We start from the raw sequence: 14,837 nt of genomic DNA, 5'->3' as shown, positions 1-14,837 counted from the left end.
AAAATTTTATGATAAAATTAATTAAATATAAATAATAATATTTAAACAATCAATGCTTTTGTAAAATTAATCTTTCATATAAATAATAATTAATTTTTTATACAATATTCGATAAAAGATTAATAAATTTCATCGTTGAAACTAACGTAATTTGACCTTGAACGAACAATATTATATTCTCGACAGAAAGTGATGTAGCTTACGTTCAACTACTTTATGAGTCACAATGCCTTCATCAGAGATACGTGTATGAAGTGATATTGCATCATCTGAATATAAGAATAACTATAACACGGAGTAAAAAATAACTACAACTAACTATTGTAATAACTATTATAATATATAATGAATCGTTTTTAAAGAGGAACTTTCTTTCTCTCAAAGAAAAATTTAAATATTTGAAAATTTATTATTTATCAAATATATTTTTATTACAGATATATATATATATATATATCGTGGTTATTACATTTAAATCCTAATTAATTATATAAATAAATATTTATATATTATATAATTATTTTTATATATTATATAATTATAGAATCAATTATAATTATTTTTAGCTTTCATAATTTCTTATCATTCAATATGAAATTTCTCAATGAAAATTTTTCTTCAAAGATAACTACGTGATATATATGATGTAGGGTAACGTATAACTGAAATATTTAATATTTTAAAAGTCACGTTGTAACGCGCGATATAGAAGGACCAATAGGAACTCGTTGAAGTTACGCATGATGCGAACGGCCGAATCCGACCGAGAGAAATTGACGATCTTTGCCGAGTTTAACCGAAAGATGCGGGCTCGCGGAGACTGTGTCTCAGTACCGCGCGAGAGAAGCACGAAGAAGCACTGAAGAGAGAAGGGAGGAGAACCAGAGTTATAGTGATATAGTGCGTGCCGGGCGTTTGTTGTCCCGGGAATTTTCTCTTTTTTTTTTTTTATTTATTGCCCTTGACAATGGCTATGGATTATTATGATGGTTTTAAAACTTTCTCTTGGTTCGGAAACATCGTCGGTCTGCCGATTGATCAGGTAAGGAGAGATCGCAACGTTTTTATTCATCTTCCTTTTCGAAGTGATTTTTTTATTATTATTTTCTTATTTTCTTGTTTTTCTACTCGCATTATATTTCCATGATGCTCGAGCCACTTCTTCTATCGCCTGTTGACTGTACATGGACCTCGCGAGGCTGCATCGATCGTCCCTTCTCTCTCTCTCTCTCTCTCTCTCTCTCTCTCTCTCTCTCTCTCTCTCTCTCTCTCTCTCTTTCCCTCCCTCTCTCTTTTTCCCTCCCTCTCTTTATCGCTTTAAATAAGAATAAGAAATATCGTTGTTTGTATAAATTTCAAATGAATTATTACATTTTAAGTGCGTCAGATCGTTCTCAAAGAAATTCTTTCATCATCAGAGGTTAAGATCGTTTCTCTCATGTTACGTACATATTGTCGAAGAGGAAAACTTATTTGTAGCCGGTATATTTTTTTTTATTTTCTTTTTTTTCGTGATTAATTTTTTCGACGAAATCTAATGGCCATATAAACTCCTTTTCGATTATCGAAAGTGTTTACGTATTTTTTATGTCGATAACTTCACAATGTATCTTCTCTCCATTTCTAACTAAAGCAACACGTGTGGGAGAAAATTTTTATCTTTTCTTATAATGAAAGTAAACAGTGAACGTTTATTTTCTTACAATGTTACAAGGGAGAGTTACATATATGTGTATATATTATTAAGGTGCAATTTCAAATGTCTGCTATTAGTCGCAATGGAAAGAGAGGCGGATTTAATCTTTCAACTTATTTGGCGATCGTCAATTGGCCATTACAATTTTTATCTATCTAAACGTGTGTGTACATTACCTTTCTTACTATATGTATTAAACTTATTTAATATTATGTTTCCTTCTTTTTTTCTTTTTATTCTTTCTATTATTTACGATAATTTATTGGATTGTTCAGATAATTTGTTTGAATTTGTATAACGTATAATTTTTGTCAAGAAAAATATCGCGAACAGTCGTATTCGATTTTATTTAATGTGTGTATGTGTGTGCGTGTAAGTTTACACAGATTTTCCAAATATTGACAATTTCTATAAAGTTCTTCAAACAAATATATAATGTATTTGAGATTAATTATAAATCAATCACAAGTTGATATGATTGGTTGGGCCTATAAAGAAAAAATATATATATATATATATATATATATATATATATATAACCTAAAACTTATAATATAACCTCACTATATTGACAAGTATAACTTATTACAGCTAATATTAATATATATAAAAAAACAAATATAAAAATATATTATGACAAAAAAGTTAAAGAAAATTTATAGAATATACACACACAGTTTGAAATATAGAGGATTAATGGATATCGTGCGATTATTATCAAAACTCTTAAATATGATTTAAACGATAAATTCTTATGTTTACGTGGAAATGATTAATTCCTTCAATAATTCAATATCTATTTGAGAGTATATGTGAGAAAAGTAATAGACTATGTATTCTAATTACATAAATGATTACTTTTCACGAATTTTATCTTTTATGAATAATTAATTAATTATAACCTAATAAATATTCTGTAATAATGGAATCTTTCGTATATAAATTCTTAAAATGACATACTCGTGATTAAGTACTGTACACGTGCACCACACACACACACACGTACAGTGAACTAAAAATTATTAAGTATTTTTTCACAAGGTGAGACAACGAAAAGTTAGTCTAAAAAATTTATCAAAGTAGAATACTTAATTTGTTTGTATAATCACTTAGGAATTTTTATTGTACACACTCGCACACACACACACACACATACACGTATACCCATCTTGTAAATATATGTATATAATCGTGTATATAACTTACTACGTAACATGCAACAGGCGGTGTCCTTTTGTTTTTTTTTCTTTCCTTTTTTTTTTTAATCCTTTAATCCGGAAACGGCAAAACGAGGAGACTAAACACGTGGACCCTATACTACTGTTCTATTTTTAGTAGCATATCTTTGTTGATTCACGAGATTTCATTCACGACAACATTCTTCTCGGAACGAAAGTGAGCAGGAAACACGAAGAGTTCATCGATCAGCTGATATTATTCTGCGAGTCATGCGTTCGCGTGTAATGCGTATTACAAAATAAATTTTTTTCTGCCTTTCTTTCTCTTTCTTTCTTTTTCTTTTTTTTCCTTTCTTTTTTTTTCTTTTTTAAATAACATCCGTTTCAAATTATATCCGGTCGGTTTCTCATGCTTTATTTAGAAGGACACGATGATACATATATTTAGATATCTTGTATAGATAAAAATGGTATATTTTTTCTTCGACTTTTTTTTTTCTTTCGTTTTTCTTTTTAATTTTATATTTTTTATTGCTCTTATCATCGAACGTTTTTTAATGTTTTTTTTCCCATCGATCAATGCTGTTCCCATCGAAAGATACGTCTAAGCATTACCAGTTTCTAATAATAAACTTACGACACGTAAGCAGTTTAAATAGATAGCCGTAGGAACTTTGGAATTTATTTACGATTCGTAAAATTATAATTTATAGATTATATTAAACATTGATTTTCCAGTACTTGTCAAACGGAAATAAATAAGACAATGATATACAATAACAGTGATGATGATAATGATGATAATGATAATAATAATGTTAATAATAATAATAAAAATAATAATGATGATAATAATAATTAGTATTACTATTCTTCGTAATCTTTATAGGAAGGTTGCAAATGAAAAAAAAAAAAGAGAAAATAAAATTAACTTGAAATTGTTAAATGTTCTAATTAACCGCAGTTATGAAAATAAAAATTAGTATTAGATAAAACTTTTTTTATCACCTTTGTTAATGCTTTTTCTTTTCTGTAAAACTTTTCTATTTTCCGATTAGAAAATTAAGTTCCTTTTTTTTATTTTTTATTTTGTTCATTTATTTTTATATATTGAAAAAAAGTTAAATAATTAATATTCACTAAAATAAAGAAGGTTATGTATCTTCTAATGATTTTGAGTCTTATGATATAATAAATATATAGATGGTTTCAAAGGTTAACATGATTTGTCATTTCTTGTTACATTTAACGTCATCTATATACCTTAATATATTCTATTTGTATATATATATACATACTTAATTGAATACGTAATAAGAAATGTTATGCAATATGTTTTACTGTTCAGCACCCACGGTTTTTGTATTTTTATTATTCTAAATATTAATTCTTTAAATGAAAAACTATCAACATTATTAACAATATTGTTTGTTTTTAATCATGTTAATAAAAATGAATAATTTTGGGTAATATATCTACATAGTTAGTTTCATAAATTTTTCATATACAACTTATTAACATATACGAATAATAAAAATAATAAATGATTTTTTAAAACAATTGTTAGATTATTTCTGTTATTTTTTTTTCCCCAAAAGTATTTGTTAAATATGAAATATAATAATATAATAGATTATATTGTAATAAACTAAAAAAACAATTTATGTACAATAATACTTAATAATATTAAATATTATTTGAATTTATTATTCTTAATAAAAAGACAGAAAAAGAAAAATATACGGAATGTAAAGAATTTAAGAATATTAAATATGGTATACATATAGATTGGAATAGAAAAGATAGAAATATGTAGTTTTGAAAGAGATTAGAGTATAATCTTTAGTATTTGAAGATATATTGAAAATTCTTTCCTATATATAGCTATCTCAAGTTTCTATTTTCTAATCTCGTTTTTAAAGAAATATTTTCTTTCGTCGTTAAGCTGTCAGCCACAAAATGATGTCTTTCAGATGCTGTTTTAGAAACAATGGTTTTAATGGTGTAGAGAGAAGTTGACCTTTATTCTAAGAAAACTTTATAGAAAATCATCACGTAGTAAATATAAACCTTAAATGAGCTGATAATTCGAGTAAATGTTATATATAAATATAAATATAACTATAAATATATATACATAAATATATATATATAATTCTTTATATGTAACTCTTTATATAATAGAATTTATATTTTACGTCATTCTATTATCTTTTTTTAATTATTTTTTTTTGTTTCATTTCAAATATGAAAATATATGTAGGTATTGTTAGATGTCTACTTTTTTTTTCTTTTTTGTTCACACGTGTGTATCACGTAACAGATCATTTACAAATTGACATTGTATGAACCAACGAACGAACGAACGAACGAATGAACGAACGATGAACGACGAACGAACCAACTGGTATGATCGTCAACAGAGATCAATGGCCTCAGCTTCGTCTAACGTGTTCAAAGCAGCACACCGTCTGTATATTCCGAAGTAGTACCGTTGGATGTACAGTCTATGTCAATAATGTCATATTTCTATGCTTAAGATTTTCTGTAGGAATGTTTTTAATCGGTACAAATGTTTAAAAGAGTTCAATGCTTCGTCTCAACAGAAATATTTTATTTTGAAAAATGTATAAATTAATATTTAAATACATGTTATTTAAATAGGAGATATGAATGTACTATGATCATATATTCAACACAGCTTTCGTTTGCATAATAAATTACACGAGTCTTTCATTTTCAAGATAATATATCATTTAAACCATTCGCGCGGACGTAAACAAAAACTTCTGCGAATATATATATATATATATATATATATATTCACATATATATATACACACACACACACACACACACACACACACATACTATTCTTCTGACTCTTGTATTTCTTCTTCTTCGGCATCTCGTTTAAATCTGAAGCCACCATTTATTCCAAAGGAAGGTTCCAATCGTCCTCTAGCACCTGGTTGAACTTGACCTCGTCCATTGATAAAACCATTTCTAAATTCGCGTTCGTAAACAACTCCGGCGTGCGGTCTTACTCGATCTCCTTGCATGTAATGACCACCTCCGTATACACTGGTATGTTCGTTCAGTTTTCGCTGTAACTCTAGATTGATTGTAGCACGTTGATCAGGCCCGCTCAATGGTTTTTCACCTCGGAGGACAACTGATCCCTGTGGATCGGCTTCGCGACGAAATCTGAAGCCACCATTTATTCCAAAGGAAGGTTCCAATCGTCCTCTAGCACCTGGCTGAACTTGACCTCGTCCATTGATAAAACCATTTCCAAATTCGCGTTCGTAAACAACTCCAGCGTGCGGTCTTACTCGATCTCCTTGCATGTAATGACCACCTCCGTATACACTGGTATGTTCGTTCAGTTTTCGCTGTAACTCTAGATTGATTGTAGCACGTTGATCAGGCCCGCTCAATGGTTTTTCACCTCGGAGGACAACTGATCCCTGTGGATCGGCTTCGCGACGAAATCTGAAGCCACCATTTATTCCAAAGGAAGGTTCCAATCGTCCTCTAGCACCTGGTTGAACTTGACCTCGTCCATTGATAAAACCATTTCCAAATTCGCGTTCGTAAACAACTCCAGCGTGCGGTCTTACTCGATCTCCTTGCATGTAATGACCACCTCCGTATACACTGGTATGTTCGTTCAGTTTTCGCTGTAACTCTAGATTGATTGTAGCACGTTGATCAGGCCCGCTCAATGGTTTTTCACCTCGGAGGACAACTGATCCCTGTGGATCGGCTTCGCGACGAAATCTGAAGCCACCATTTATTCCAAAGGAAGGTTCCAATCGTCCTCTAGCACCTGGCTGAACTTGACCTCGTCCATTGATAAAACCATTTCCAAATTCGCGTTCGTAAACAACTCCAGCGTGCGGTCTTACTCGATCTCCTTGCATGTAATGACCACCTCCGTATACACTGGTATGTTCGTTCAGTTTTCGCTGTAACTCTAGATTGATTGTAGCACGTTGATCAGGCCCGCTCAATGGTTTTTCACCTCGGAGGACAACTGATCCCTGTGGATCGGCTTCGCGACGAAATCTGAAGCCACCATTTATTCCAAAGGAAGGTTCCAATCGTCCTCTAGCACCTGGTTGAACTTGACCTCGTCCATTGATAAAACCATTTCCAAATTCGCGTTCGTAAACAACTCCAGCGTGCGGTCTTACTCGATCTCCTTGCATGTAATGACCACCTCCGTATACACTGGTATGTTCGTTCAGTTTTCGCTGTAACTCTAGATTGATTGTAGCACGTTGATCAGGCCCGCTCAATGGTTTTTCACCTCGGAGGACAACTGATCCCTGTGGATCGGCTTCGCGACGAAATCTGAAGCCACCATTTATTCCAAAGGAAGGTTCCAATCGTCCTCTAGCACCTGGCTGAACTTGACCTCGTCCATTGATAAAACCATTTCCAAATTCGCGTTCGTAAACAACTCCAGCGTGCGGTCTTACTCGATCTCCTTGCATGTAATGACCACCTCCGTATACACTGGTATGTTCGTTCAGTTTTCGCTGTAACTCTAGATTGATTGTAGCACGTTGATCAGGCCCGCTCAATGGTTTTTCACCTCGGAGGACAACTGATCCCTGTGGATCGGCTTCGCGACGAAATCTGAAGCCACCATTTATTCCAAAGGAAGGTTCCAATCGTCCTCTAGCACCTGGCTGAACTTGACCTCGTCCATTGATAAAACCATTTCCAAATTCGCGTTCGTAAACAACTCCAGCGTGCGGTCTTACTCGATCTCCTTGCATGTAATGACCACCTCCGTATACACTGGTATGTTCGTTCAGTTTTCGCTGTAATTCTAGATTGATTGTAGCACGTTGATCAGGCCCGCTCAATGGTTTTTCACCTCGGAGGACAACTGATCCCTGTGGATCGGCTTCGCGACGAAATCTGAAGCCACCATTTATTCCAAAGGAAGGTTCCAATCGTCCTCTAGCACCTGGCTGAACTTGACCTCTTCCATTGATAAAACCATTTCTAAATTCGCGTTCGTAAACAATCCCAGCGTGCGGCCTTATTCGATCTTGCATGTAGTGACCACCTCCGTATACATTCGTGTGTTCGTTCAGTTTTCGTTGTAAATCTAGATTGATTGTAGCACGTTGATCAGGTCCGCTCAATGGTTTTTCACCTCGGAGGACAACTGATCCCTGAGGTTCATTTTCACGATGGGAATCATGATTCTATGAAAGTAGAATTCATTTAGATACTTCAATAAATTCTTTATCGAAAAATGTTATGGTATTCAAAGTAATTTGTTCTTTCTATAATTCAGTTTTTATCATGTAAAAGTTGTAGTATCATTTTTTATACTACTATAGTTATACTAGTATAAAGTATAACTTGAGAAAAAGTATATTCCACAAAATATTCGAAAATTTTTACACTTGTACATCGAATTTGATGGCAACAAAATGTAATCATATTTAGAAAATCAATATATATATATAGAAATGTGTGCAAAGATAGTTATATAGCATTATAGAAAGATTAAAATATTTATATCGGGTATAAAAATTTATTATTCTCATTAGTACTTACCAGTTTCGAACCAAAATCCTTTTGTGCAATTGTGTATGCAATCGCGGATGATGCGATCAAAAATATTATTAGGAACTTCATAGCGAGCGAAGAGACCAGAGTTAATAGTATACCACCAAGTTAAAGTAGAGATGTGATGAAGAATTTCTTTGTAACGTCGTCGAGTGTTCTGTGTTATCGTCGACGAAGCGTTCGTCTTATATACTAATTCCTATCATATATAAGGGATACATACGTTTTCCTCTTGCTTTGTTTGCCATATTCGCGAGGGATCCCCGGGAAGTTCCATATTGGGAAGTTTGGTACATCCCGGTTTTGTAATTCTTAGATAGAAAGTATTAATGTGACTGGATAAACTGAATCAATAAATCGGGAAGACGATATAATTACGCATATCATAGTTCATCAAGTTCATTAATTAATTTTATTAAATCATTATTTCATGATATGCGAAATAATATCTTATCGTATAACGAGTCAAAGATCATTTTATTCAATTGATGGTTATTTCTTGTGAGTAATTGACAAGTAGTTTCTCTTAAATGTATAATATTTCTTGAATAATAATATATAACTTAATAATAATATAATGTTTTAATTATTAAATAATATAGCGTATATATATATGGGAGTGTTGCTGTGTGTGTGTTGTGTGTTTAATTTACACAAATGGTATCTTTCGTTAGAAAAATTACACGCATACGTATAAAAGCTCCTTTACTTATATAAATATTAACTATAGTTAATTGTGTGGTGTGTGTGCGCGCGTGTGTTTAGACACACACATATAATATATATATAGTATATATTGCGTGGTACGCGTGCGCGAGCGCGCACACACATACAAACTGCGTATTAACAAATGTGAATAATAGCAAACAAACGTTTATAAAGGTGTCAGACAGAAATAATTAGAATGACATATCATTACATGCATTGTTAAACGTAAGACTGTGTGACCAATTGTGTTTCATTTGTTATGCTCTTCATTATACAGAGAACAATAGTCACGATTAGAGTCTAAAAATTACCATTTATACAAGATGTATTCTTCTAGTATAATAACTACCAAACTGAAGATAACACTAAACAGGGGAAGTACCGAGCAAAGTATTTTCGTTTTTATATTTTTTCTTATCATTAAAGACAGCTACGTATGCATGTAATTTCTCATATTTCGTCAGTATACTTTTCAAGTTATCTGTAATGTCAGATAACAGCTGATTACCAACAGATCTAATAAATCCCCATTGCAATCAGCTGATCGTATTCCTATTTTTTTATCTTACTTTTTTTTTATGGTTTCATCTTATTAATGTAAAAAAACACACGCACACATTTACACACACACACACTCCCTATATTAGGGAAATTTATATAATATATATATATATATATATATATATATATATATATATATATATTAATGTATATATTTTTTTCTTCAGGTTAATTTTCTCATAACACAATTTATTGCATTAATGCTGGCTGGATTATTGAGATCATCCCTTAGTCATAAGGTAGTAACGCCAGCTACCAGACATTACTTTGGTCTTACCATTGGTCTCGCACTCGGATACTTCTGTTTCGGCAGGTAAAGAAAATTTTATTTATATTATATAAATAATCGTGTCGATATATTATATATTAAAATTTTCAAGATGGCAATTAAATTTTTTTTAATGTTCTTAATATTTTTTAGACAGGCGATACATTTGGTGGGTCTTTCTTTATCCTGTTATGCTGCAATGAGATTACAAAATCCAATTTGTATGCATAGGTAATATTGTGTATACATATATAGGATCTTTTTAGATACGATTCTAGAATTTTTCATATGTTGAAAATTTTCCAATGAAATATATAACAATAGCAAGTGAATAATTGCTTATGTAGGTATCAGTTTTTGTGCCTCTGAGAATAAGCAACATTTTATACTTCTTCGATAATATTGCTTGCGAACGCTACCTATCTAATCAGTAAGAAACTTTTTTTTTATCTTTGCTGGTTAACTATCGAGGGTTAAAAAAAGCTTCGTACTAATAGATGGCGCTCGCAAGCGACATTACCGACATGGTATAAAGGGTTGCCTGGTCACAGGCGCGATCTACTTCTTTTTTTATAATTATAAAATAATAAAAATAAATTACGAATGATTTTTTACAAATCCTACAAATATTTTCTATGATAATAAAATTTAATTGATTAAGTTTATCAGATTAATAGAGAATATATATTTTAGGTCTGTTCTTATCGTTGCGTTAACATATTTGTCTACTATTCATGTACATAGACAACTCTATGGTTATGGCACGTATACTCTAGACATTACTGGTACGTTTAGATAAGACAATTCAATGTTTATTTAGGTTTATAATTAAACCAATAAAAATTTGTCGATAATAATGGAACATATTGGCGTACTTTAGGTCCTCTCATGGTGATCACACAAAAAGTAACGAGTCTAGCGTATAGCTTACATGATGGATTGGCCCGCAATAAGGAGGAATTAACACCATTACAACAACATCAAGCCGTCTAGTGAGTGCACGCGTTTTATAATTAAACCGAGTCCGAGAAAGACTTAGGATGCGGAACTAAACGAGGAAGAGCTTCATCGCGTTGGTTAGACTTAAATCCCAGTCTTTCACGCATATTTATGTGATATATATATAATATATATATAGTTTTATATATATATATATATGTATATATAGAAGAGCATGATATCAAGCTTGGCTTTTAGTTGATTTTTTTTCTTTCTTTTTACTTGATTTTCTTTTTGTTTTTTTTTTCTTTTTCTTGTTTATAGGTTTTAGGTGACACGATCTTTTATCGCAAAATATGAATGACGCTAAAGCTCTTGCTCTCATATTAGATCGTTAGTAATTAATGTCGAATGGAATGCGTAAATATACATACATACATACATACATACATACATACATATATACACTTATATTGTATATATGTATAGGCAATTTTGGCCTCATACAAATGTAGTTAATGCTTATATTTTGTTTTTTGTTATTTTTTTTTTAATTTTTTTATATATATACCTTCGCATACATACGAATATATATAATAAAAATATGTAATTAAAACGAGAGGAAGATCATTGTTCATAGTTTTGATCTTCTACAATAATTGTATTGGTATGCACGTTTGACTTATGATTTGTAGTTATCTTACATTTGACTTAGCACGAAGTGATTTTTTTTCTTTTTTCTGTCATACTTTTCTCATATATATATATATATATATATATATATATATATATATATTTCGTTCTTTCTTTTTTTAATTACACTTTTCATTTTCTGTAATTATACTTTTGGAATAAAGGTTTTTTGGATTAAGTAGAAAATACAAAGTAAAAGATAGGTAGAGAGGGATTAATAAAATACATACACATTCGCATACGCACACGTATATATATTTATAAATATACATATACACACGTCTCTTCTTTATTTTATTCTAGTACAATGCCAACCGTGACGGAGTACTTCAGTTATGTCTTTCACTTTCAAGCTCTAATGGCGGGTCCAGTAATATTTTATCGTGACTTTATCGACTTTATACACGGGAATCATTTAAAACATACTACTAAATCGTTGACAGTAAGATCATTGTCTTTTAAATAATATATAATTTGTTAAAAAAAAAAAAATGAAAGGAAATGAAGTCAAATGAAATGAAATGAAATGAAATAAAAAAGAAAAAATAAAAAAAAAAGAAAAGGAAAACCTAAGGAGATAAAATTATTAACACGATATATTATATTTTCAGGATCAGAACAGTCAGAGTTTAGAAAGTGTTAATGAGATTATGTTGGAGCCATCTCTGAAAAAAATTATTGTTAAGAAGGTGATAGCCAGTTTAATATGTGCTGCTTTTTTCGTTTCCTTCCTTTCGATGTTCTCGATTCAAAGAGTAAAAGGTGATTATAAGATTTAAAATATATACATACACATACACGCATATATATATATTAGTTCCTTTAAAAATTTCACATATTTGTGTATTCGTAATGAATTGTGCATTGGTAATTGTTTTATTTCTGATTTTTTATTGTTTATTTGTTTGTTCGTTTTAGACAACGAATTTTTAGAAGAGACAACAATATTATACAAATTATGGTACATATACGTATCGACTATGATGGTTCGTTTTAAATATTATCACGCATGGATTTTCGCCGACGCTATTTGTAATAATTCGGGGCTTGGTTTCAATGGATATACAGAAAATAATGAACCTCGTTGGGATAAATTCGCCAATGTCGATGTTATTAGCTTCGAGGTAATGCACACACATACGCATATACATACACATATACATACACACATACATACGAATGTATAGTAACAATTTTATAATTAATAATTAATATCGTAATTTTTATAGACACAAAAAAGTCTTTTCCATGTTCCTAAGTCTAAACTTATTTGATATTCGTTCGTAGACTTCGTTCAGCTTGAGAGACAGTATAATTAATTGGAACATGGGAACCAATAGATGGCTGAGATCTATCGTCTATGATAGAGTGAAACATCAAAGAATGATATTTACGTATGCCTTATCGGCTTTGTGGCATGGATTTTATCCTGGTTATTATCTTACCTTTGCTAATGGAGCTTACTTTACGTTAGTGGCTCGTATTGTAAGTTAATATATATATTTATTTACTTATTTATTTATTTATTTATTTATTTATTATTAATAAATATATAGAATGTGTAAGTTTTTTTTTGAGATGGATTAAAAGAGTTCTTAGATGATTTCAAAAATCGATTATTCTTTTTCCGAGACTTTTCTTGAGGCTAATATTTTTTCAGATTGTTTGCTTTCTAACTTCTTTTAGTTTTTCAATCTGACAAAAAAAAAATGGACCACCCTATATTCCTAGACACGTCAACTAATTTTTTTTTACCTTTTTATATAACTTAATTCTAATTAGATATTTTCAATTATTGTAATTTTTTTTTTATTTTTTTTTATTTTTTTTTTTGTTGATTTCAGGTTCGACGTAATGCTAGGCCATACTTTTTGGGTTCGAAAAACTTGAAATTATTTTATGACGCAATGACTTTTCTCGCAACGCGAATCATTATAGCCTACATATCATTCAGTTTCGTCCTGTTAGAGTTCCTACCAAGTATTAAATTGTACCTGTAAGTTACTTATTATTTCATCGATTAATAATACTTCAATGAAATTGCAAAATATAATTTTTATGGTTTTACTTTTTCTTTCTTGTTTTACAGGTATATGTACCTGTTACCACATTTCTTGGGATTGGCTGCTATAGTCATTTTACCTCGTTTACCACGTCTTCCAGAGACGAGAACTTCCGAGAAAAATTCTTCCGATTCTTCGAACGTTCGTAATGGAAATTTACACAAAACTATGTGAGAATGACGAAAGTATCATAACAGTCATTCCACAAAATGACATACACACACATACACACGTACATATTTTTTATTACTGTTTTTAATACATACGTACGATATTTATTGTTATAAACTGGTAGAAATTCTATAATTGCATGTGTAATAAAAAAAAGTCAGACAAATTATATATATATATATACATATATATATATATATATGCGTAAATTTATATATTTATATATATATATGTGCGTACATGTATATACATAGCTATATATATATATATATATATATATATATATATAAACACACACAAATTATATATACATAAATATATATACAAAGTATTTACAATGAAACGCCTAAATTTTTATGTTTTCACTATGAAATCAGAACGCTTCATTGTAAATAATCTGTATATACATACATATATATATATATATGTATGTATACATGTATATATGTATATGTATATATATATATATATATATATATATATATATATGCAAGCGCAAATATAAATTACGTATGAGTGAACATTTTTGTATATGTGGATGTTATGAATTTGAAGAGAGTTGTGCAGCTATATTTTAATGGCGGATAAAGGATCTTTGTCAGGTGGAAATATTACAGATTTTATATAACTTGTGTTAATATATTCTGTTGTCTTTTTTTTTCATTTATCATATTCTCCTAATATTTTCCACGCATCTCACGGATGTTTATTCCATGATATTCCTGCGATCCATTATACTATACCAATAACCCTGTATTTATAAATTCGTGTATTTGTATATCAATACAAATATATATATATATATATATATATATATATATATATATGTATGTATTAATATATATATATATATATATATATATATATATATATATTATAAATTATAATATATATACATACACATACACACATATTTTTTTAATATTATGCGTTAACATTAAAATATTTAAGTGTTAAAATTG

General features: G+C 30.1%; 2 protein-coding genes across 3 annotated transcripts; one reads left to right on the top strand and one right to left on the bottom strand.

Annotated features, from left to right (window-relative positions):
• Positions 1 to 821: 821 nt before the first annotated feature.
• LOC127072215 (lysophospholipid acyltransferase 6) lies at positions 822 to 14,517 on the top strand. Its single transcript, XM_051012476.1, has 11 exons — positions 822 to 1,042; positions 9,909 to 10,054; positions 10,163 to 10,240; positions 10,703 to 10,794; positions 10,890 to 11,001; positions 11,945 to 12,083; positions 12,253 to 12,403; positions 12,560 to 12,765; positions 12,929 to 13,126; positions 13,486 to 13,637; positions 13,731 to 14,517. The coding sequence occupies exons 1-11, from the start codon at positions 968 to 970 to the stop codon at positions 13,876 to 13,878; spliced, it is 1,497 nt and encodes a 498-aa protein (XP_050868433.1). The 5' UTR covers positions 822 to 967; the 3' UTR covers positions 13,879 to 14,517.
• Positions 5,468 to 8,638, bottom strand: LOC127072214 (uncharacterized). 2 transcript variants are annotated; one of them, XM_051012475.1, is made up of 4 exons: positions 8,461 to 8,638; positions 7,961 to 8,102; positions 6,146 to 7,675; positions 5,468 to 5,857 (listed from the first exon to the last, which is right to left on the bottom strand). In XM_051012475.1, exons 1-4 carry the CDS (start codon positions 8,539 to 8,541, stop codon positions 5,745 to 5,747), a joined length of 1,866 nt encoding a protein of 621 aa, XP_050868432.1. In that variant the 5' UTR covers positions 8,542 to 8,638; the 3' UTR covers positions 5,468 to 5,744. The 2 variants fall into 2 exon arrangements, with proteins under 2 accessions (XP_050868432.1, XP_050868431.1); XM_051012474.1 differs by having other exon boundaries at positions 6,146 to 8,102.
• Positions 14,518 to 14,837: the final 320 nt, after the last annotated feature.

Source organism: Vespula vulgaris, chromosome 24, assembly GCF_905475345.1.
Source record: "Vespula vulgaris chromosome 24, iyVesVulg1.1, whole genome shotgun sequence".
Lineage (NCBI taxonomy): Eukaryota > Metazoa > Arthropoda > Insecta > Hymenoptera > Vespidae > Vespula > Vespula vulgaris.
The sequence above is the reverse complement of the archived record's forward strand: the minus strand, read 5'-3'. Positions and strand labels throughout refer to the sequence as shown.

Bases quoted from the DNA above. Each gene is read 5' to 3' on its own strand.
- LOC127072215 (XM_051012476.1), top strand. From the start codon at position 968: ATGGCTATGGATTATTATGATGGTTTTAAAACTTTCTCTTGGTTCGGA. The intron at 10,795-10,889 runs GTACGTTTAGAT...GGCGTACTTTAG, and splicing joins GTATACTCTAGACATTACTG to GTCCTCTCATGGTGATCACA. The intron at 12,404-12,559 runs GTGATTATAAGA...TGTTCGTTTTAG, and splicing joins CTCGATTCAAAGAGTAAAAG to ACAACGAATTTTTAGAAGAG.
- LOC127072214 (XM_051012474.1), bottom strand. From the start codon at position 8,541: ATGAAGTTCCTAATAATATTTTTGATCGCATCATCCGCGATTGCATAC. The intron at 8,103-8,460 runs GTAAGTACTAAT...CTACTTTCATAG, and splicing joins AGGATTTTGGTTCGAAACTG to AATCATGATTCCCATCGTGA. The intron at 5,858-6,145 runs GTCAAGTTCAGC...TCAATGGACGAG, and splicing joins TGGTTTTATCAATGGACGAG to GTCAAGTTCAACCAGGTGCT.